The sequence below is a fragment of the Ascidiella aspersa genome, chromosome 2, assembly GCF_963924565.1.
Source record: "Ascidiella aspersa chromosome 2, kaAscAspe10.2, whole genome shotgun sequence".
Lineage (NCBI taxonomy): Eukaryota > Metazoa > Chordata > Ascidiacea > Phlebobranchia > Ascidiidae > Ascidiella > Ascidiella aspersa.
Genome location: NC_139448.1, coordinates 1,600,703 through 1,624,448, shown reverse-complemented (window position 1 = coordinate 1,624,448; position 23,746 = coordinate 1,600,703). Strand labels below are relative to the sequence as shown.

Below are 23,746 nucleotides of genomic sequence, written 5' to 3'. Positions count from 1 at the left end.
ACGGCTTCGCACTTTTTTGAGGTCGCATGCTTTATGACGAAACACTTGACTATCTGCTCAAAGTTACAGACGCTAAGTAACTTATCTTTTTCAAAATTGTTTATCTTTTCAAAACCACACCCATATTTTTAGTATATTACCAAGAAGATAAAAATACCGAACCACGGCGCTAATCGTTGTTTAAAAAAGTTTCCGCAATCCCAGGCTATTTCATTTGTCTAAAAGTCTAAAAAAACACAAACTACGCCCATTTGGGAATATATTAACAAAATAGTGTTAGACGAACTGGATATAAATCCACTATAAAGCTGATGCCTAGTGAGTCCTTAAGTAACACATATTCTCCTACATTAACACCACCAACGAGCAAACTCATAAGCATCGATCGGCCGGCATTTTGTGTCCGAGGTGTGTTTACACAAGCGACGTTTAGATGGCATACCGTGTCCTTGGCACGCGCGTTGTATTATTACGTCACACTGACAGTATTTAGACAAGCTATTATCGGCTATTATTAGCGACCAGCGCGCTTGCTTTTTCGTAGCAATCGCCGATTGTTTGGAAAGTGTTTGGGGATCGATCAAAATGTAGTTACAAGCTTTTATTTAATTTAACGACGATTTTGCGTAAATTAAGTCGCACTTATTACTTTCATTTTATTTAAATATAAAACGTCTTAGTAGATTAAAGATTGAATTGTATAAATAGGTTAATTTCGGGCAAAATTCGGTGAATCTGTGATTTATTTTCCGTTAGGTGGGGTACGGGGCACATTTTAATAAAAAACGTTTTCGATTTTTGTTAAACATTATACATTATGGGAGAAAAAGGCGATTGTAAAGGTTTTTCAATTACCACTAAACTAAGTTAGCTTCACGTATTTTGTCCACGTTCGTCGGCTTGTGACTTTATTTCGCCTTTTCAACTGCGTTAGTCAACACATAAGGTAATAAAGATGCATTGTTTGCAACAAACAAACATTGTCCTTTCCATTGTTACGCGACAAACCGGCCTCACCTGGCAAGCTTGCATTCGGCAAACTGCGACTAGACGAGCGATTTCATCTGATTCAACCTTAACGTCTGCATAATTACCTTGGCAGATGGACTTTTGTGCAGTCGTGTGCGAAACTACAGCTTTGCAGAAGTAAGGTTAAGTAAAGGATAATATATATTGAACACCAAAGTAAGTTTGTTTAAAACTTTAATCGTTGATGTCAAAAACTTATTTTATTATTATTATTTTGTGGCCGAAAATTTATTTTTTTACAAATATTCCTCAGATAATGACGTAAAAATGCAAATTGAGTTAATTTTAACGCTCTGGTTGCCATAGCAACGCAGTAAACGCGATTTTTTGTGTTATCGTCACTTATTGTTTTTTAATACACAAGACAACGGCCATTGTTTATAGCATTGTTACAAACAAACCTACATCAAGGTTAGATCCATTGTTACGTCGCTCTCTCGTCTGGAGGTTGCCTTTTTCTCGCTTTCTCTCGCACTCAAGTGGACGATTCTTTTTTCCCTAATTGCTTGATAATACGCCAAGCGCGACTGAAAACGGTGTGAATTGAAATTTCGGCGCAGTGGTCGCACGAGGCGGACATCGAGGATTCGCGCGATATTTCGCCGGGATTAAGGACGCTGTTTCCCGCGGACGGGTGAATTTGAACCGACATAGAAGTAGTCCAAAAAAGTTTTTGTTACCGAAAGTCATCGCAGACTTACCGAGTTCCGAAGCGCTAGATCACAGTTGTTTAACACATATGTGTGCATCTCTCATTGAATATTTTTTGTTGATTGCAAATTACCAGGGATAGGAAAATAGCGCAAGGAGTTTAAATGATTTAGAAAAGCGAGAAAATATTTTGCTGCCGAAAAAATTATTTCGACTTTCGGCATTTGCAAAAAGGATTTATTGTGGTTTTTGAGGAAGAACAAAAGATGAAGACTGGATTCAATTCGCCGGGAATTTCAACAATGTAAGCAAAATGTTGGTCTTGTCAAATAAATAATTTTTTTTCCAATATATTTGAAGTGTATTAAATAAAACAGCGCTTCTCCTTGAGAAGCAAAAATATCTACCTCGCTGTATTTATTTGTGTAAAAATAATATATTACTCTAAACAATGCAGCGAGAAACATTGAATGCAAATGCGTTTCACAATGTTAAAATTCCGTTTACGCACTTTTTACACGCTTCCAAATAATAATTAAGTTTCAATTTCGTATTAATGAAATGTTGTAACTTTATCATTAATTGAATAAGAAATTTACTGCATAAAAAAAAAAATTAAAGTATTTTGTTAGAATTGTAACTTTAATATATTTGCAAAATGTCAAAAAGACACAATAAGGATTTTCATAAAGTCGCTACAGCGAAACGGAAATGGGCTAATCACGTCATAACTGGATCAATCTCAAATTAATCCGCTTCATTTCTTGATGGAATTAATTCATTAGAGCGACTTTATATCTCGCAGCGAAGCGATCAGATTAAAACGACGCTTTTTGTGTTTGAACCAGTTTCACGAGATTTACTCGCATCGGAGTTTCGCGAAATTTAAAAGAAAGTATTAACTTGGATTTCCTTATTCTTGCCAGGATTTTTATAAACTTTTGTTGATATAATATTAACTTATTGCGTTTTTCACCAAACCTATTTTGATTTATTAAATTCAGAAAAAAATATTGATCGTTGACAAAATAGTTTAACAATACAATATTAGTTTGAAATTTTTATTAATCTAAAAAAATGCGCTTAAAACACGACAAAAAAAAACGTTTTACCAAGTGTTCTCAGGTTAATGTTTTTGAATAGCATAATTTTTTTGGTATAACAAACTTATACAATTTAGCGTTGGCCATTGGACAACATTACTTTCTTACAAACGTAACTATCGAGAGTTTTTATGTTTTTCAGAATCGGAACAATTTTCCTTCTCACCTTACTTTTCCCGCTCACTTTGCAAAGAAAACGTGAACGAAAAAGCGTGAGTAGATTTTGATTATTCACGGTTGTTTATCACATGAAAGAAGCGTTTCACGGAAAATGAAATGAAATATTTCCGGTTCAACTTGTTTAATCTGCTTTGGAAAATGTCAATAAATGGAAATAGTTTTTTTGGGGGGAGTATAATAATCGGCTGTGCAAATATGAGCAAGGAAATATACAAATTTCAGGGCTCAATTTTTTAATTCAAATTATTTTTTTGTAAAAACTTCAACCAATTTCAAAAAATTGCGCACAAGTTTCACAAGAAACTTCACTAATTTCGCTGAAATCAACGAGGCTACAAGTTGTTCCAATAAAGCTGAGCATATTTCTATTTAAAAAACAGTGAAAATATACACATCTGTTAATTAGCTTCAAGTTTCGTCAAATGCTGACTCGCACAACTTTCTGCAAAATCGTCAGTTTCAAGTTAAAGCTAAGGCTTCCGTTAATAGCGACGTATTAAGCTGCAACAAGCCAATCGCTTTACCTCAAATGCATTTAGCTTGAGCTATCGCCGGTGGATTAGAGGTTTGTGCGAAGGAACAACGCTGGTGGGGAATAAAACTCCACGGGAATACCAGACTTTATGCAGTTTCGGAGATGTTTTGAGTTTTAAACTATATAAAGGCGCCTTTCACCATCCATGCCCCAAGCTGAACACATTGGTTATATTTATTATTATTTTTTTAAAATAATTTTAAGATATGATTTCCGAAGGCATCTTGTGTGATATGTGTGTCTATCGTTGATCAGTACGTAAGGGCTCGGTTACAGAATAAGCATTGTGTTGCTGATGTATTAATCTAGTTTTATGGCAAAGTTCGAGTCTGTTATTATGTAGTTAAGCAAACATTTTTAAGCAACCTTTTTTAACGTTTCAGCAAAAGCGTCATTGAATAATAAATACTCAGCAAAACTTAATAATATTGAACTTGAGCCTACTATAATTTGGTGTTAGGACCCCCTTGGATGCCCCCCCTATGTGCCCCACCACAGAACAGTCCCTGTAATCCCGCTAGTATGTTTCCACTCGGAGTAGATGCTTCGGCTTATCTCCCGTGAAGGTGTTTCCAGTTGTTGATGTTTGTGCGATTAAGTCGAGCTCAAGGCGCGAGATTAAAGAGGCTTGACACGAAGTTGCCGAAAAACAAGTGTTTCAACGTGTTTGTGAATTCTGAGGTTCAATTTCGACTCTGGCAATCTTATAAGGTTCGATAATTGCGTGACGGAATTTGAGGAAATTTTTAAAACATTTTTGTGAAAATTTTGTTTTCGTTCGAGAATAATTATATCTTTGAAGTTCAAAAAAAAAATGACCCGTCCTACGACATCTGTTCCGTAACAAAAGCGCAATTGTCTTTCAAGTTCTAATTGAACGAATCCGGCAAAAAGAGTCGAAAAAAGCTTGTTGCGTCACAATTAACTTTCTAATTGCAGCTCGTGTTGGACAAAAGCTTGAAACAGATGCGTAACAATGGACGTCGCGCGTTTGTTCTTGAATCGCTGCAACTTTCCGACAGATGCTTAAATTAAAAAAGCAGGTGCCGGGGTTAGAGGAAAAGTTTTGCATAAAGACGTTTTTAAACATTGTGCGAAAAGTTAAACTTAGATTGCGTCTTAAGGTTAATTTCAAAGATTTTTCTTTTTTGTTTTGAAGTTGGTTTCATGCATTTCAAAACTAAAACATGGTTTACAACATTCAAAAAAACGAATAATTAAACGATATATTAAACACAAAGCTACAGCTCATTTCGTAAAATTAGTGGTGATATATATTTCGCCGTACAAAAGGAATCATCAGATTTGGTAAAAAGTCAGTTTGGTTTACCAAAATAATGTGGTTTAAAATGGAAACTCAATAAATGTAAACTTTATCGTCTCGTTACGAGAATAGTATTTAAGGAGAATCGTATTTCTAAATTCGGAGTTGAAGTTAGCGACGTTTGTACGTCGTGTCGCTTACGCAAACAAACAAAGCGGCGCAATTCATGTCGCGCGACACGGTTGAGCGCTGCAAGCGACACGAACGGGAGTTTACGGGGATTGTTTACCAAAAAACTTGCAGCAAAATGTGACGATTAAATGTTATAAACTGCCCACTTGGGGAAATTAGCGGCTTATTTTTTTCAATATTGTTCTTTGGGGAAATTATAAGAAGCTCTGTTTTATTGTTTTTTTTATTGAAAACTTTGCCTCATATTTAAATAAAAAACGACTGATTTGGGAATTAACACTCTGTTTTGTCGCCAATCGGGATAAAACGAGCGGTAATTTCGCGTTTGGTCTCGGGGGGCATTTTGTTACCCCTGTACACGCGGCGACATCTGTGACGTAATAATTGCAACCGTTTATTTGCGGAAGTGTCACGATTTGTGGATTTTAAGAGTTGCTTAACAAAAACATGTTTAAATATATTGGTATTTGCCTCTTTTATATTCTCGATGCACATTGAGGTGAATTGAACCTACTAACCTACAATAATCAAAATAACTTGTCACAATGTTAAAAAAAATCAATCTTTGTTTTATCGGTTTGACGGCACTTTGTTGTTTTCCGTTAGTTTTGAATTGTGGCATCTGCTAAGTGTGGCGGGTTGTTGGTGGTTTGAGAAACATGTGGCGGGTTGTTGCACCCAATAGCACCGTAGCACCGGTGTACTACTCACCCCCGACACCTGATATCTTCGCTTGTAGCAGACCTGTCAAGCCAATAAGTGGATGACTGATCTAACTCATCTGAAAGAATCAATTTAACGCGATATTTTGGAAAATTGCGACGAATATAAAGCTAGAATAATAAAACGTGAAACATCTATTGCGATTCTCACACATTCAACACGTGGTAATACTAGATTAAAGGTGCTTTTACTAGATTAAATTTGTGTAATTTCGGCCTGATGCCTTGATGTTATAAAATGTTGATTCTTGATTAATGATAGAATATCTATCTTCGATTAAAATCTCGCTTCAAGATATATTCGGCAAAGTTGGGTTCCTATGGCGGCGAAACTTTACAAACCTTATAAGAGAGTATTATTTTTGTTAAAAAAATTATCAGTTCATATAAAATTTATAATAATTGTATTTTTTATCACATTACCACAGTCGCCACCGTTATGCGTAAACAATGCACCTTTGTTAGTAAACAATGCGTAAAAATCAACTCTCGAACAGCATCATTTGAATTCTTTGGTTCAGTCGAGAGTTAAGTAGTTTCAGACATAACCGCATTTGCGTGGCGAAGTTTGAAGTGTTTGCTGGATTGTGCGGGCGACTATCTGTGTGTTAAAGGTTTGTAAACAATATTTGTTTTAAGGGATGGTTGGTTTGGTCGCAGCGAGTGAAGCGGCTGAACGATTTGTGGGATTGGCACCTGTCACTAAACAGTTATCTATTTATGTTCTTGTGAATGTGTGTCAAAGTCTGCTTTGGTGCTGTGGTTTTGATGTTATGCGGTGAATCTAGTATTTACAAGAGGAAATATAGTTGGAATAAGTTACTTTAATATCTTAAAATATACTTTGCAACATAAGAATCTGATTTCTTAAATTTTAAGTAAATACTACATACAAAATCGACATTTCTTTCTGTATTTAAATGTTTCGGATATAGCTCATTCCATTTTTATTTTTACAGTAATGATAGCGTGAGTTATTTCCGAAACGTCTAAAATAGCGAAATATATCGTTATTTTAAATGTTGGTAATTTGATATTTAAACCAATTAACTAGTTGTTGACAACTAACAACTGTGTATCAATTTACGCGAAACAAACTTAAAACGCCTCCAACTGACAAGTTCTTTCATCTCGCATCAGCGCTGATGCTCAGACAAGCTTCAAACTCCCAAAAACCGACATTCTCGGGCGAAATAATTTGTCCACGTTGCAAACCGCCCCCACCGCTGATAAAAAGTTTTAGTCTCGCAGCAGTCTGCGGGCGCCCTGGCACGCTTAAGGCGGATGAGGGCAGTGTTTTATCTCCAGACAAGGGAGGGATAGATAGAGCTTTGGTGCCGCAGGTGTGGTGGGGGGGGGGGGGCAAATCACGCCAAACGCCGCCGATTGTCAGTATTGTGATGTGTGCCGAAATAAATAAAGCATGAATAATACGCGAAACTTAGAAAGCGTGATTTTTTAGCTTTGGCCTAAAATTTTGGGAATTTTTAAGAAAAGAAAACACAGAGTACAATATTTTATGCAATCCTTGGCACTATGGGCTAAATGTTGTTTCACACATTTTCTTCGTAAATCGTTTTTTTCTTTTGCTATAGAGTTGCAATAAACTTTGCCACTTTTCTGTTAATTGTTGGCCAAACTATGATACGTAATAGTTGGTCAAAAAGAAGCTTCCTAATGGCTAGTTCACAGTTGTTAATAAATATGTGTGTGTATCGTTTCATTGTTGGTCAAACTTTGATGTTTTACTCCACTTTTCGCTCTACATTGACTGGCAGTTGCATTGCCAGTCGTGCAAGTTGGCTTGTTGTGAACGAAGCCACAATCGGGCAATTTGCTGCTGGTCTAGGGTCGTGCCTCTCTTATCTGCCGCATACCGACACCAAATTGGCAGGAATAGAAATGCGCCGCTAAAATTGTGCCCGATTTCTATGAAATCAGATGTGGGCGACGTTTAAACGAATACGAACCGCCTGTAATGGACTCTGGTGTTTTAGACTCGTCTGCGGTAGATTTTGTTTTGACAAAATGAAACTTCAAAGGAACATATGCGCGTAAAGATACAAGTATATGTTAAAGCGCGGTTAATTTGACGGAATAATTCAAATTGAACTGTATTCCACTTTAGAAGTAAATTGGACTAAACCACTATAAGGTTAAAGAATATCGATTAAAGTTTGGTAAAAATATAACAAAATAAACAATTTTACCAAAAATCAAGATAAAAAATAAACCTGGTAAAAATGTCAGACAAAGGTTGCGAAATAGTTGGTGCGAATTTCAGTTGGAAATGCAGATGTGCTTTTAGTAAGTGGTTCAAGGTGGGCTATTATCTGGGCCGGAGTTGGAAGATTGCTCGACAATTTGATATTCATCTCAACTGTCTGAGTCGGCCAGTCATTACGCCGCCACCTCACCTATGCTTTGCTTGAGTGACAAATGTCAAGACAACATATAACCACAACACACGAACCACGCTTACAACAAACCTGTTCCTTTAAATCAACCTCTTTGATACGACTGCGAAATTAAACAACAAACAATTTTAAACTATATTTTTTGAAAACTTTGTTAGCACGGCTAAACACCATTTATAAAACTCGCTTGCTTAAAATAAAAGTAAAATCGTTTAAACTTGCTCATTTTACCATTTCCGACTATCTAAATATCTCGACAAAGTAGTTATGTAAGAAACAACGAAAACTGTTCAACTACAAACATAATAAAGTTTTTAAAATCAAACTTTTTTGAAGCCAATGTGAAGTTAAATGATGATTAAGTCGAAAATATACCTTTCTAAACCTATTTGGAAAAGTAAACGTTTTGTTATGTTGTAATTAGAATTAGATTCAAAATGAGCACTTATATAAAAACACGCTTTACAGAACCCGCAGAAACGTGGTCAATTCCAGTTAAATAACCACCGTCTTGTTATTTTCCCTTCGCGTGAATGCAGAGAGGTGCCAAAACGTGTCGCGCTCACGTATACCCCCCAAAACAGCGGTTGATAGGGACCATTTGTGACGTCATAGGCGTGTAATTTTCCACCGCGCTTCACGGTTGAGTGCTCGCCACTCAGAAGCTGTAGAGAGGCTGAGATTAGTTCGCCAGGGAACTGTGACTTGGGGGTAAGATGGGGGTGTGACTGGGTTGAGGGGGTTTACGGGATTGATAGCAAACTAATCACCCCTGAGTTACAAAGTGCCCAGCATTTTTTCACTTGTTACTCTAAGAATAACATACTATACTTAAGTAAAGAACCAAAATTAAAAACAAATTGTTGTAACCAGGCACTGCTGTTAAAATTATGTAAAAACAAAATCCTTACAGCGTGGAGCTCTATAAATTCGTTTTGACAATTAGCTAATATTTGTTGTAGCTTTGTTAACTAAATTAATTCCTAATATTCGTGCAAACCATAACTTTCACAACTTAATTTTATACGAACCGCTCAAATAAACTCATGGATTGCCAGCAAAGTATAAAAATAAATGTAGAAAAATGCAGCACCCACACGAAAAGGTCCCCCATCCCTGGTTTAGGGTGAAGAGCTGTGCGGGGATCGGAGCTGACTTAGGGTGTCATGATTGGGGTTTAGGGGGTAAGATAGGAGCGTGTGAACCCCAGTGTGCCCCAAGCTTTCCTACGCCGGCCAATAAATTCTACGGCTCGTGCCGCTAAACCATTGCGTCCTTATTTAGACGCGGCTCATTAGAGTGATTAATCGAAGTTTGATGGGTTGGTTGGAAATTGACGCTTTTAGAGAATTTTAATCTAACATTTACGCTAAAACTGACACACAGGTATGTTTGGTTAAGTGTTTTAAGGAATTAGCATGTTGAAAATTGATTTAAATCGTTCTAAAAAGTTTTTTTTCTACATTGGGTATGGTGTCGTTACTACACTTTGTTATTAATTGTGATTGATGCGTTTTAGGTGCACTTTAGAACAGGCTTATTGTTCAGTGCTCCTTTCCTGAAGTTGTTCTTTATGGTTTGAAGCTGATTAAAGTTTCCATCAAAGAAAGTTGCAGGAGATTGTTGAGCGATTAGTTTGTTTTCAAAACTTAATAATCTGCTTCCGCGATCTGAGCTGTATATTAGGTTCACCGACATAAAGTAAACATTCAAAGTGGATCAGAATTGTCAGGACTTTAAGCCGGTTTCGGAATTTGACCTCTAAAATCAAGACTTATGACCTCTGCTAGCACGTGGAAAAACTTACACCGAATTCCTTTGCAATCGAATTACTCTTGGCGATAAAAATCGCGATAATATCGTATCGGACGTTGCTGGAGCTAAACCCGAACAAAGCCAAGTTGAAACTGAATCGGATGATTGAAGTGTATTTAACAAAATCAATAAGAAGTCCTTCAAAAAATACTTGAGCGGGAAAACAGAGTAATCAAAGCGAAATGATAGCGTATATAAGGGTGACTCGAGCACCCCGAAAAAACTAGGGGTTTAAAGGGGAATTCCCTAGAACCAAATAGCCAATTTTTCCGGCGACAAAGGAACTTTATTTAGGCTTGGGTTGGTTGTTGATACAAGAGAACTTGCTTGAATAGCCAGAGGTCTGCGCTGGGAGATCACGTTTCTTGTGGTATTGACCTTAGCGTTCATTGTCCAGCCACTGACCACTGAGTGACCACCTCATGCTGGCCAGAGTGTAATGTTACCCGGCTTATGTAAATAGCGAATCGTCAGGGTGCAACGCGACACCTCACCACTGTACGTTCCCACACAAACTTGCTCGGGACTTAATAACGACTCACGGAAAGGTTTGCGCCCTCGATGAAATGTGACTTTTATGGTAAAATATTAAATCGCAATCCTGTACATTCATGGCTAGGTTATCGAGGGCTAACTGTCGCAACGACCTGCACCGCTTTTTTCGGTTTGTTAAATAAGCACATTATTTTCCCTTTAAACACTATTTTTTATTCAAAAGTAAGTTGTTGAGTTTTAAAGGTAAAAATACCAATTTAAAGTTATTTTACTCCCTATATTGTTCAGTTAAAGTTGCTTCAATTCCTCCTTTTTAGTTTTAAGATCGCTATAGGCTTCATGTTATCACCGCAATGATCTGATGTTGTTTATTGCAGCGCTAGCATTTGCTGCGATGCTGCAACATCCTGCTTCATTAGTCGTGAAGCAGGAAATATATTTGAATAACTTCAAACTCCACTTTGTACATGTTTGAAAATGATTTAACTAAGTAGAAAACTTAGCAAACCAAAAGTCGGTTTGTTTGTTTTCTGATTGTTATTGTTGCTAAATATATTGAAAAAACGCAACGGCTGAACAATTGTAAAAGTGTTTTACGCTTTTACAAGCAAATATAAATAAATTTATTTTGTTATATATTATTTCTTCCGTTTCCGACAAACTTGTACAATTACGTCAACATTCCAATGGGGACATTTTAAATCGCAGAGATGTTTTTCGCACGAGAATTTACACACAAGCCATCGTTTTGTTTCCTTTATTTTACAGCGGTTCGCAAAACGTGGGCGGCTGTAAAGTGACGTTATTTGGCAGTTAAGGCGAAAAAAACTGCTTGTCTGGCGATTTATTCCCAAGTTGCGCTGAATCTCAGCTTTGCGAGTGGATGACGTCACAATAGCGATTGTTCGGTCACAGACTGGAATCGAGAAGCGGTTATTTGTTGTCGGATTAAGGAGTGACCGACTGACCAAAGCGCAGGGATTAGATCTGTGACACCTGACACTGGCAAGTGACACCTGACACCTGCCAACAAGCCCCGCCATGTAGTTGCCACCTGCCAGCAGGTGTAGGATGTCTCGCGTGACATCCAGCCATTCCAGAACTCGTGTTTATCGAGCTTCATCACAGTTAGCATTGTGACGTCACACTGGATAAAGCCGCAAATTTGGCGCCAGAATCGTGAGTTTACCGCGTTTTGTGAGCGATCAGTGAGGCGTGACTTGTTTTGTACCTTGAACCCCCGAATAGACCCTGGGACCGAAGGTGGGTGAAATATCGCTTACCCCGAGGTTCCCGGGGACTCTGCAACCTTACCCCGAACTTTGACCCCAAAAGCGGATTCAAACGTAAACAAATTCTTGCTGGGAGCTTGCCGTGACGTAAAAACTTCGATTGTTGCAAAACAATGGGTTGCAAACTGCATTCTTCTGCAACAATGTGTTTGTTTACTCCGCTATTCTCACATCGCTTCAAGCCCGTGCTATGTAAACGCGCCCCAAGGGTCATGGGTCCGTGTGTGCTTATAAATAACTGAACAACAAACTCGGGCCTAATTTTTGTTAAACTTTTTTCACACATCTACAGATGAAAAGTGTTTGGTTGTAGTATTACGTCACAAAGCCGACGATTAACTTTACAATATTACGTCACAAGCCTGGTTTGAAACGTCGATATTTCACAACAGCCATTGCCAAATCTAAAACACGTGTTTTCGTTGGTTGGACAAACCTGTTTGCTTTCCCTGACATCCCAGCATCTGGGCTGGGGCCACTTTACTGGGATACCTGGGTCCGTTTGATCAGCCCCAGGGGTCACCAGGGGTCATTAGGGGTAGGTGGGTACAACAGAACAACACCAGGATAACTACTAGGGGTTAGGGGGAATACCCACTCCACCCTTCTAAGTTTCCGGTGCGATTCACCCCAGCCCCACCCACAGTGGGTCAGCCGACAAAAGATTTCACAAAAAAACATCGAAATTCGTAACAAATGAAGCGTTTTAAGTTAAATATAGCTTTAAAGGCACGGATGAGATTTCACCAACTCTGTTAAAACAACTTTAAATAACACAAAAAATCCATAACGTCAGCCTTTCTTAGTTTGCCTATTTTAGACTTCTAGTTATGACATAACTTAGTGACGTCTTCCAACACTTTCATGCGTGCTATAAATTGTTCTCACCCTTGAAGGGTTGTAAAAGCGCTTGACAATGTGGCACACAAGCGAATGTATTAAATGAAATACAACTTGTTTAGCGAGAAGTTGTTGTTAGATGTCCTGCCTTTGCGCGGGCTTTGCCGACCTTCGTTCCCGCCGATTGGAATTCCTTGGTTTACGATCATCTGTGAAAACAACATGGAATTGTCTGAGTGGGAATGGAATTGTATCGTTAAATCTAAGTTTAACAGAGATTATGCACTAAAAGCTAAATAGCGCCATTTCTCAAAACAAATGATCTATTTTCAGCTATTTTTTCTGCGACATATATAGGAGAAATAAATTTACAACTTGTGTTTAAATAACTTGAACGAAATCTCGTGATGTTTGTTTACATCTGGCGTCGCTTCTCGCGAAGATTGTTTTGATTGTTATTTTATCACGATCCGCACAAAGTGTCGCTATTTTGCCCCGACTACCTGGCGTCCTGACGTTTTTTTGCTTCCTTCAAGCGTAACGAAGCGTCAAGAGCGCAGGGATAGTAAACTATAAACTGTTGCGTCACAATGAACCGCGACGGTGAAAGCTATTTTAATAATTTTGAGATTATTTGGGAACGTGGAGTGGTAGTTCTTAATGAAGACGACAATATTGTGTTTTTTTAAAAGACAACAGTGCCATGAAAAACTAAAATAACTTTTTCCAATAATTGTTGCAATAAGAGCGTAAGAATGATAAAGTATAAAAGTAGATAACATTTTGAACCTTTCGAATATCTCTCAATTTATTTACATCTACGTCTAACTAAAACCTCCAAGCATTATGACCTTAAAGCTTCATAGCTTGTAAGCGTAGGTTTCTACGTAATGGTTGAAGGTTGTAGTTAGACGTAACTCTTTCAGAGTTATTCGAAACGTTCAAAATGATACCTACTTCTGTATGGGCTTTGATATTCGTATAAATATTATATCATAAAAAAATGTATCCCGAAAATTGTGTCGAGTAGTAATTAACTTTCTTGTCTGTAATTCTCTCGGTGTCGAGTTACGAGTATCCCCTTGAGTGGAGTGCCCACTCACATTAGCTTGAGTGCGGTTTCCAACCTTGGAATGTTAAAATCGAAACATTAGAAGCATTTTGTCGAGACGTCGCAAATGTCCCGCTTTTTTCGTCTAGAATTCACCAACTTTTGAAGTTTTTCTCACAAAGTGAAGCTGTAGTTGGGGATCGATTGATTTTATCTTATAATGGGCATTTCGCTGAACATTGTCATCAACATTATCGCGTGAAAAGCGCATATTATGAAGCTGTATTGCGCATTTCAGCTGTTTTTTGTTTGTCGTAGCGCAAAACTTGTAATTCCAGCACTTAAGTCGTAGATTTATCTCGAAAATAAGCAGGAATAAGCAGCTTGGAATGTTACAGCCCTATATTTGTCAGACTGGAGCTCTAAATCGTGTTCAACGCATCGTCATTTACACATAACAAGCTGGTAACCTTCAAACCACATGAGCACCTTCAATAAGCGGCTCTAACCCCGACTTAGCACACCTTATTGACGGGAAAACGTGCTTCATCCTCTCTAAATAAACACCTGTCATTTTACCAACATTTGCTTCAAACCAACAGCTTTCGTGTTTTGCCGCTCGTTTGAGACCATTTCATTTATTGAAAAAAATGCCACTTGTACAAGGATACGAATAGAGGCAAATAAAATGTGTAAAAATGGCCACAAAACTGGACACAACCCGGTAACATATCAGTTAACCGTCTTAGCGGTGTTATTTAGGTCCAACTTTTGACCGACTTCTGACTTATAAAAAAAAACTTTTAGTTTTATGTCGATTTTGTAACTTATCCACACACATGTGCTTGAAGTGTAAAAGCACAAAAGTCGTGTTTGAAGCCTACAGTTGTTGTACCCAGGCAAATGCTTAATGCATCGCATGTTTGGGAGTTTAACGAGCAGCATCCAACCTGTGTTAAGCGGGTCTCTGTTTGCATTTCCTGCACAAATCGATTATTGACAAGAACCTGGATTGCCGGTTTGCCCAACCAGCTGCAGTTGTGGAGATAAAACCAAGTTTTTACAACTTTCATCAGACGCGAATATTTATAACAAACCCTGCTGACTTTGAACTGGAAACGTTCGATAAGGCAAGCTTAAAAAATTCCGCAGAATATTATGTCACTTTTAAATAAGGCAAATTATTAAGGTGTGAAATGTGGTTAAGTAAAAAGTTTACATAAAATCTCGGAACATCTCCCAGAAATACAAGTTATTCCTTACAGTAAGATTTAAATACAGAAACAATTATATTCAACAACTTTTTCACGTCGCATACGTAATCAGTAGTATCTGTTACGTCACAATTTAAAATCATTACGTCACTACTCTTAAGTGTTGCGTCACAAACTTCCTCACAGCGACTCCGCGACGCCACCAAGTGACAGTTGCAGCGATCAAAATCGCGATTCGAAACAATGAGAACAATGGACGTAACAATGGCGTTTGTTGCGAAACAACTTTACAGGCTCTTAAGCGTCGCGACGAACTTAATTCCCCCTGGGAACTCGGGGGTGCATTATTGTGTCAATCAGGGGTCTAATCCTGCTTTATTGTGACGTCACAGCCCCCTAGTATTGTGACGTGGGTTGCGTGATGTGATGTTGGGGGTCGTTGTAGGGGGTAAACAGGTGTTACAGGGGTCTGGGATCATGTTTCAGGGGGACATCAGATCGAACCCAATGACTCGAGGCAACTTGTTTGGCGAAAAATTATCTGCGATGAATTGAATTTTTAAGCCTATAAACATTCTATGATCTGCTGTGTCGTTTGTAAAGTAAAATCGGCATTTCAAACCATATTCGACATCAGCGTTAGTCGCAAAATGTTTAAACAAGCCAACACTTAACCCAATAGAACTTAAATATTGCCAAAATCATTTTACCGGCAGTAATTTTCAAAGGGTTGCGATTTTATTGTTTTTAAAAATTAGACATTTGATGTTTTTAGTCAAAAAATCACGTTCTTAATATTAAACAAAAACAGAACTAAACTAGACAGGGTGTGCGGTTTTTGTATATTTTGCTAGGGGGTTATAGCGCGGTTCTACTATATTATACCAGGGGGGGTATAGCGCAGTTCCACTATACTTTACCAGGGTGTTATTCCTTGGTTATTCTATATTCTTTCAACGGGTCTTTTTGTCAGTGTCCATATACTCCCAATGTTGTGCTTCCAGTTTCGGTGCTTTAGCAGGCAAAAGCGGATGTGGCCCGAAGTTGCGTGTTATAGGTTGGACATGGTGTACTTTTACAAGATTGATTGCCAGTGGTCTTAATATAAATTTGGCTGTGAAGCAAACCTATAACTCGTCTTTATAATTGAAAAATATTTGACAAATTTTTCTTGCACCCCTATACGCCTCTAATTGGGGACAAAAATCAATAGTGTGATGTGTTCGATTTAGTTCTTTACAGCTATCTACTCTAATCTAGCGGCAGAAAACCTTCAATACAAAATTTGTTCATATCGCTTGCTTTATTCTGGCCGCGAAGCGGCTGGCTCCCTGCTGTGCTTTTTTTGTCCAGCGCGTGCAACATCCATTGTGCAAAGTGTCTCGTCTTAGTGAATTAACTTATTGCTCTTACAAACAACATATTTTACCGCCGCAAGTTTAAATAAAAAATCTGCCAGGCAGTGTACACCACTTTGTTTGCAATTTTTTTTCCATCACAAAATCACTTTAATTTCTATATTTTTGGTTAATTATTTTCCCCCATGGGTTAATTATTTTGAGTTGAAGGTCAAAATTTTGCTGTGAAGCAACCTATAATTTGTCTTTATAATTGAAAACTATTTAACAATGTTTTCTTTAGTTTTTAAGATACCTCTAAACACAAAAATGGCCGAATTTCAATTTTGCCCCCCTAAAATACTCCCCTATTTTCAAGAGGTAAAATGTTTATTTTAACATCAGCTTTAAATGGTTCTCTAACATTTGTGAAATTTTCAGATTTTTATGTCATTTCCTTCTAGTGTAAATATATCATTGAAATTTCCTAAAGTGTTGTGCATTTTGACCCCCCGGATAAACAGTTCAAGGCTAATGTTTAAAATTTTGTTACTTAGCATTGTATATGTCATGTATCCATCATCCATAAATATATCAGATTTTTTTACATTTTTTTATCTCTGAAAAGTGCCGAAAACCAAAATTAACAAAAAATGACAGTTTTACCCCCCTAAAAACCACCCCTTAGAACCTAGGCAATTTTTTTTTATATTAGAAACAACTTTGGGAGGGTATTTAACAGTTGTGAAAATTTCATGTTCCAACTATGTTTTTTTCCTTGTCAAAAGTGAGCCATAAAAATTGACTGAAAAAAAAAAAAAAAAAAAAAAAAAATAATTCGGATAAAAACAACATGTGTCCAAAAAAAAATTTTTTTTTTCGGGCCACATAATTCCTGGTTCAATGAATCGAAGATCGAAGATCTTCAAAAACACAACGTTTTATTTTATTACATTTATTTGGTGAAAAAATCCGCGATTGTTAGCTAACAGAGGTTTATTGTTACGTCACAGGTGAACGACGCTGACATCCGCAAGTACTGGGCTAAGGTGGCGGGAAACATCGATCACGTGAGCAACTCGATTGTTCGCGAATACGAGATCTATTCACACGTCACAGGCAAGCGGGTTCGGATGAGAGGAAAGAAAGTCGACGCAAAAGGAAAAGTCGGATCACCGAACGGTAAGTCTACGCAACTTGGAGTTTATTAAAAATCCAGCCATAAGACCGAAATAAGAACAACATCAACGTCGGAATAAGGCCAAAATATCACTAATACCTAATAGTCGTTTACATCGGAAAAAGTTCTTAATCCGTCGGAATAAGACCTAAATGGCCAGAATCGAGTATGTGCAAAATTTTACCTAACCCCATACTCCACCCCTAAGTACATCACTAACCCCCTAATAATTTTAACCCAGATTTTCACCCACCCATTAGCGACCACAATCCGGGGCTAAAACAGCGGTATATATTGTTTTAAAAGTTATGGGCCTTAAAGTATGATAACAGAATAAAAGTATGATAACAGAATAAAAGTATGATAACTGAATACAAGTATGATAACTGAATAACAGTATGATAAAAGAATAAAAGTATGATAACTGAATAAAAGTATGATAACTGAATACAAGTATGATAACTGAATAAAAGTATGATAACTGAATACAAGTATGATAACTGAATAAAAGTATGATAAAAGAATAAAAGTATGATAACTGAATAAAAGTATGATAAAAGAATAAAAGTATGATAACTGAATAACAGTATGATAAAAGAATAAAAGTATGATAACAGAATAAAAGTATGATAACTGAATAAAAGTATGATAACTGAATAAAAGTATGATAAAATGTTGAAAGTAGCAAACCGAGCAAGTAAACTCATTTACAAAATCATCTTCCCTTCAAAATTGTAAATGATTGAAAGCTGCACATACAATTAAAGTTTAAAATTTCCAAAGTATGCCTTTAATAAATACCATGAATACATACTCGTATTAAGCACCTAGATTCATATTAGTACCAGCGCGAAAGAGCCATTCCACCACTTGTAACTGCGACAAACTGGTTGCCTTGTGAGAAGTTGGTTTCGTGTCTGAGTATCTGTTATCGCTTAAGAGTAAACATGTAAATAATCGCTTCTAACCTGCGAGCAGCAACTCCCAGCATCCATCAAGCAACTGATACTTGTGCTTACAAACAAACTTCCAGCATTTTGAATGATGCCTTTCGCGCTGTCGCGTCACAATAGCGACTGTAACGTCACAGACGCGAGGGTCACGGGTCGGAGGTTAAGCGATCGATTTGTTAAAAGCCAAGATGCAGCTTCCGATAAAAAAGATGCATCGATTTTTAATGTGCTTACGCGGGTGGAAACAGTTAATTGTAACAATAATTATTAATTTAAACTAAATGGAGTCGCCCTTATAAATAAATAGCGCTAAAAAGGCGTTTAACATTAAGAAGAAAGAAGTTAAACAAAACCGAAATTGATCATTTTAGTGACTTGCGTTGGTCAAGTTTCAGCTGTCTGATGATGAACTAGCTGCTGTTTTTTTTTGTTAGGTTTGACTTTTGTGCAAATTAAAAATATTTTTCTTAATAAGGCATGTGGCTGATTTGTTTCGGCTCTGTTAAATAAATATTTAAAAAAAACGAATTCGAATTTCAAAATAAGGTTTGAATATTGAATGTATCCCATGTTTTATACAATTTTAAAGGATTCCAAGTAATTCACCGTCCATTGGATTTACTGCATATTGCTTCTTCTATGAGTTTTTTTATAATGTTGACAAGAATATTAAATGTACCTTAACCCACTTCTGGTTATTGAAGTTGAAAGATTTTTTTACAAAAAACAAGGTTTTAATTTCAAAGTGGGAAATAAAAAAGGTATCAACAGAACTAGTAATCTACTATTTAAATTGAATTCCTTGTAATCTGCCATTCGCGTTACAAGCTATCGAATTCCATTGTTCGTGCGATTGTTGGTCCATTGTTGGTCGATTGTTTATCGCGTGCATAATATTTAAGCGACTTCAATTTACGGAAGTGGAGATTAACCGAGCGAGAGAAATCGTGTCAGATCCAGCTGTTAATATCACATTACCAGCAGCACACCATCAGACCAGCGTGTTGTCACGTTCGTAGAATTAACGTGGATGAGGCCGGCCAAAAGTTACGGAAGTGACAGAGATTGATCTCAAACTTGATGCTTGCTTGTTTGTCCTGTCGACTAGCGCCCTGCATGTAACAATATCCGCAAGGGCAGGACCGCATGTTTGTGGCACTTTGGACTTAATTGATCAGATTTTGCGGTTTGCGGGTAACTTTAAAATGAGTAATTATATTCGAAAAATTCAACCCCAACTGTATTTTACAACGTCTATGTTTATTCAGATAAAATATTTTCGCTGAAAGTGTTGATTTAAATTGCACGAACAAAGTGTTTTCTCCTTTAGAAACTTGAATTTAAAACGTTTTAAAAATTCAACTTTTTACCTCAACGCTTATTTTATTTTTCTTTGGCGGAAAACTTATATTTTAGAACTATATTAAGTTCTATACATTTTTCTCCTAAACGTACTTTAAAAATAAACATTTTTTGAACAATTTTTCTAATATTTCAGTGAAATTCCGCTTCATCTCTCGAACGCTTGGCGGTCAGATCATGATCCAGAATGTCGCCAACGGCCGATATCTCTGCATGACTAAGAAGGGAAGATTGGTGGGAAAGTTCATTAAAAAGGTGAGCTCATGCGCGATTCGGCACAAAAATCAACTTTTCACTAGAGCTGTTTGAAACGAACTATGTGGCTTGCTAAATTAATGTTGATCTTGCTTAGCGTTGGGTCGTCAAACTTATTGTTTATCAAGTATATCAAACCACAATTCGTAAAATGAATTACGACAATCAATGCAAGCAAAAAGCAATTAAGCCTCGATCAAATTCTGTCACTATAGGAAATTAATATACTGCTACTGCCAGGCATTGTATCAAATGTAAATTGTTCTTCCGGCAATTTGAGGAGATATTCAAACAGAAACATATTTTTTTACAAAATGGCATTATCAGTGGCTTGATAATAAATTGCAAAGCCAAAAAGGTCGAGTAGATCGACAGTATCTTGATTAAGCATTATCAGTGATGTTAAACATCCTGGATTTTTTCTCACAAGGAAAGAATTCTGTCAAAGTCACTGAAGCGTGACGCGGTCATGTTACGCCTGACGTTCCGGCTTTTTTGCGATGTTCTCTGATGCGTGACTAGTTACACATTGGCCTGTCGTAACAATGGTTGCCAGGGGTCAGAGGTTATAGTGCCCCTGGAGTACTAAGGGGTTCTTTAAAGGGGCTGGGGTTGGCGCTGACAGCTTGGGGCAAGTTTATGGGGGTAATGTGACCCACGATTTATTGAGCCGTGGGAATTAGACGTCTTTAACACTTAAATCGGTTTAAACACTTGAAAGACAAAATTATTCTTTTGTTTGATTTCTGCCGAAATTACTAGAAATTATGTAAAACTTTTAAATTGGTAAACATTTGTGCTAAATCAAAAATATTATAAAACAGTAGTTTACCTTCTAACAAAAAAGAAATATCTTTTAGATGAGTCAAATTAAATTCCTGACTATTTAGGATAAGTTAATAAATTTATCAGCCTCTAATATTTTTCATGCTTCAAATTTCCCGAAACCCAATAATTCGAAATGATTCAGCGTTAAGGTTGTATAAGCAGCGACAGGACAATGCCTTCTGTCTGCTGACAATCGGCCTTTGTGATGTCACAAGCCACTTGTAGACCAGCCCTAGAAACACAAAATCTCAAAATCTGACCGGGCATGTTGGTATAGGGTGGTGGGTCGGCACCAGAACGCCCCAAAGTACCCGCGGTTCCAGGTACAGAGTTGTCTTAGCGCAAGTAGCAGACCAGAAATTAGGACGCAGGAATTTTAAGGTTTTAAGGGCGTCGCATGTTGTACGATGTTGCTCGAACTGCGAGTGTTTTAATAAAGCGCTGAAAACTTACCGGTAAAAACGTTATTATAGAACTTGCGAAATCTCGCGAGACACTTCTTATGACTTTTGTATGCGGAAAAGCTGTCTTCAGATAAAATCGCTCTGTTGGTGTGTTACGTAACAATTAGAAAAAATAAATTCAACAAACCAAAGTTAGAAATATCTTCACAAGAAAAAGAGAAATATCGTGTTTAAAGATTGAGTTGGCGATGGCCAAGAATCCTACCACATTTTCGTTCGGGTTTTTATATTGCTAACGATATTTGGGTTGGGGTGAGAGTTAGCGTCGTGGTTTGGGTGCGTCAAGTATTATTATAATATTTTTAAACTCCCATGTTTATTTCGTCCTTGCAATTTTAATTTTGACAACTCCTTTCGTTACTGTAAAATGTTGTAGGGTTCTAGACCAGCGCCGATGATTCAATGAAAACCAATCCACTGGGCTAGGTATAACAATACCGCTTCACATTGCGGTTCAGTTTACTTAGATCCACGATTCGACAAAACAAACGAACGCGAATAATCTGAAGTGTTACTTCCGCCAGACATTTAGTGAATCACATTTCCTACAACCACGACAGAAAGTCCACAAGATCTCGAGATACCACGATGTTAAACCAATATTATGCTACGTCATGTTGTGACGTCAGGGCGGTCTGACTCATCAAAAAGCCTCGATTGTCTTCCCGATTGTGAGGTCACAACCACCAAGGGTTCCGGCTTATGTAATAATGGTTTTGGGGATTCACATTTAGTCGATCCGTAAAGTTTCAGATTTTTTAACAAAAAATGATTTTTGCCGTAAATTGGCAACTTGTTTCTGATTAATTAAAACTTACACGTGTCCCGTAAATTTAAAAAAATATATATGAAAAAACTATTCAAGAAACTTTCTTAAAAAAAGAAAACACAAATAATATGTTTATTAGGTAATATTACGTCTCAATAATGTTGGCTTAAGTCTCACCTAAAGCACCAGATGTTCTATCGACGTACACTTTCTCATGTTTTGTGTTTAACGCCAGCTGTTACCAAATCTTTCAAATTTGTGAAGCATGAGATTTATTCCAATTTCCCATTAACCAACAAATCGTAACCTTTTCCTTTCCTTCGCAGTTCAAGCGGAACGCGAGCCGCATCAACTATTGCATCTTCACCGAGCAACTCACCGAGCTCTACCGTGACGTCTTCCACAACTTCGCCAGGCCCAGCTGGTACATCGCGTTCCGGCGGAACGGGAAGCCTAAGCGGGGGGGCAAGACCACCCCTGGCCAGGACGAGACCTTCTTCATGAAAATCCCCCAAAACGCGGCGGCTATCAACACAATAAGCTCCAACCCTGTCTACAAGGACTTCGCGCAAAGACTCAGGGAGGCTTTCCTGTCCGAGGACGCCTCACGGATTAATGACGTCATGGCCGACGCCCCCTCGATCCCTGTCCCCCCGCCCCCGGTTCCACAGGCGCCGAAAAGAAGGAGGGTCAAAAAAAGGAGACAAAACCGCGCCAGAACCGCAAACAAACGGCGCCGCCCTCAAAACCATAGTGACGTCATAGAGATGCGCGGTTCCAGGGCGCGTTCGGTTCCAGGGATGGTGAGCAGGGGGGCGCGTGACCCCCCGACCCTCCCCTCTATGCTGCAGGCCAGGCGGACGACCCCTGGAAGAAGAAGAAGGCGAAAAAAGACTGCACAACGGCGCCGCAAAGTGGCGAAAACGTAACTTTCCCGCCAAAAGTTGAAGGCGGAAAGATTTTGGCGCGAAACCCCGCATCGGATGAGAGGAAAGTGCGCGACGGGAAATGTCGGATGAGTGCAGTCCACGTGCAATAACTTTCAAGGTCAAACGCAGTCGAGAAATATATCGAACCCGAGATCTGCATTATGACGTCATCAAGCCAAACATTAAAACCTTTGTGACGTCATATACAAAAACCCAGCTATGACGTAACACTCCCACATTGCCTCGGAACCTATGCACTTTGAGTTGTAAGCTTCAACGATTTGACTTAAAAGGTGACGTCAGTATTGTAACAATGAGGTTGCGTCACTTCACTGATGACGTAACAAATCGATTGTTGGTTTGTGAATTATTGTGCTTTGACGCCTTTATATGTCGTTCTATTTTTATTGTTGTCAACAATATTTCCATTATTTTTCATTGTTTTTTTTATACTTTTTTATTTATTGAACCGAAAAAGTTTTATTGAAAAGCCGAAAAATAAAAAGAATTTTCTGTCATTTCAGCAAAGGTTTCCATTTTTGAAGCTGATCGCAGGACATGTCCGAAACGATCAGAGGTGGTTTAGTTGCTTTGAAGTGAGTCCAGGTTAATGCGATCATCGAAATCACTTTGAACTTGTGAATTTAGCAGCATGAGTTGCGGGTGAGGGAGTTTCCAACAGAGTAGATGTGGAGATTAGATGCAGATCGCAAAACATTCTACGCATCAAACAAACTGTATGACGGCCATTATAGGAGGTTACGAACCTAGTTTGCTATTAAATGTTGGGACTTTTTAGGGTACGCTACAGCCTTCCAGCATCATTTTTCACAGTTTTCAAACTTGTGGTTCATTTTTAAATTTAACTT

At 37.9% G+C, this 23,746-nt stretch overlaps 1 protein-coding gene across 1 annotated transcript; it reads left to right on the top strand.

Moving 5' to 3' along the window:
- The first annotated feature begins 1,821 nt into the window (after nt 1-1,821).
- On the top strand, nt 1,822-23,389 carry LOC146163063 (fibroblast growth factor 8b-like). The gene is made up of 5 exons (XM_083382426.1): nt 1,822-1,984; nt 2,926-2,995; nt 17,151-17,319; nt 19,769-19,887; nt 22,275-23,389. Exons 1-5 carry the CDS (start codon nt 1,947-1,949, stop codon nt 22,875-22,877), a joined length of 999 nt encoding a protein of 332 aa, XP_083238552.1. The 5' UTR covers nt 1,822-1,946; the 3' UTR covers nt 22,878-23,389.
- Nucleotides 23,390-23,746: the final 357 nt, after the last annotated feature.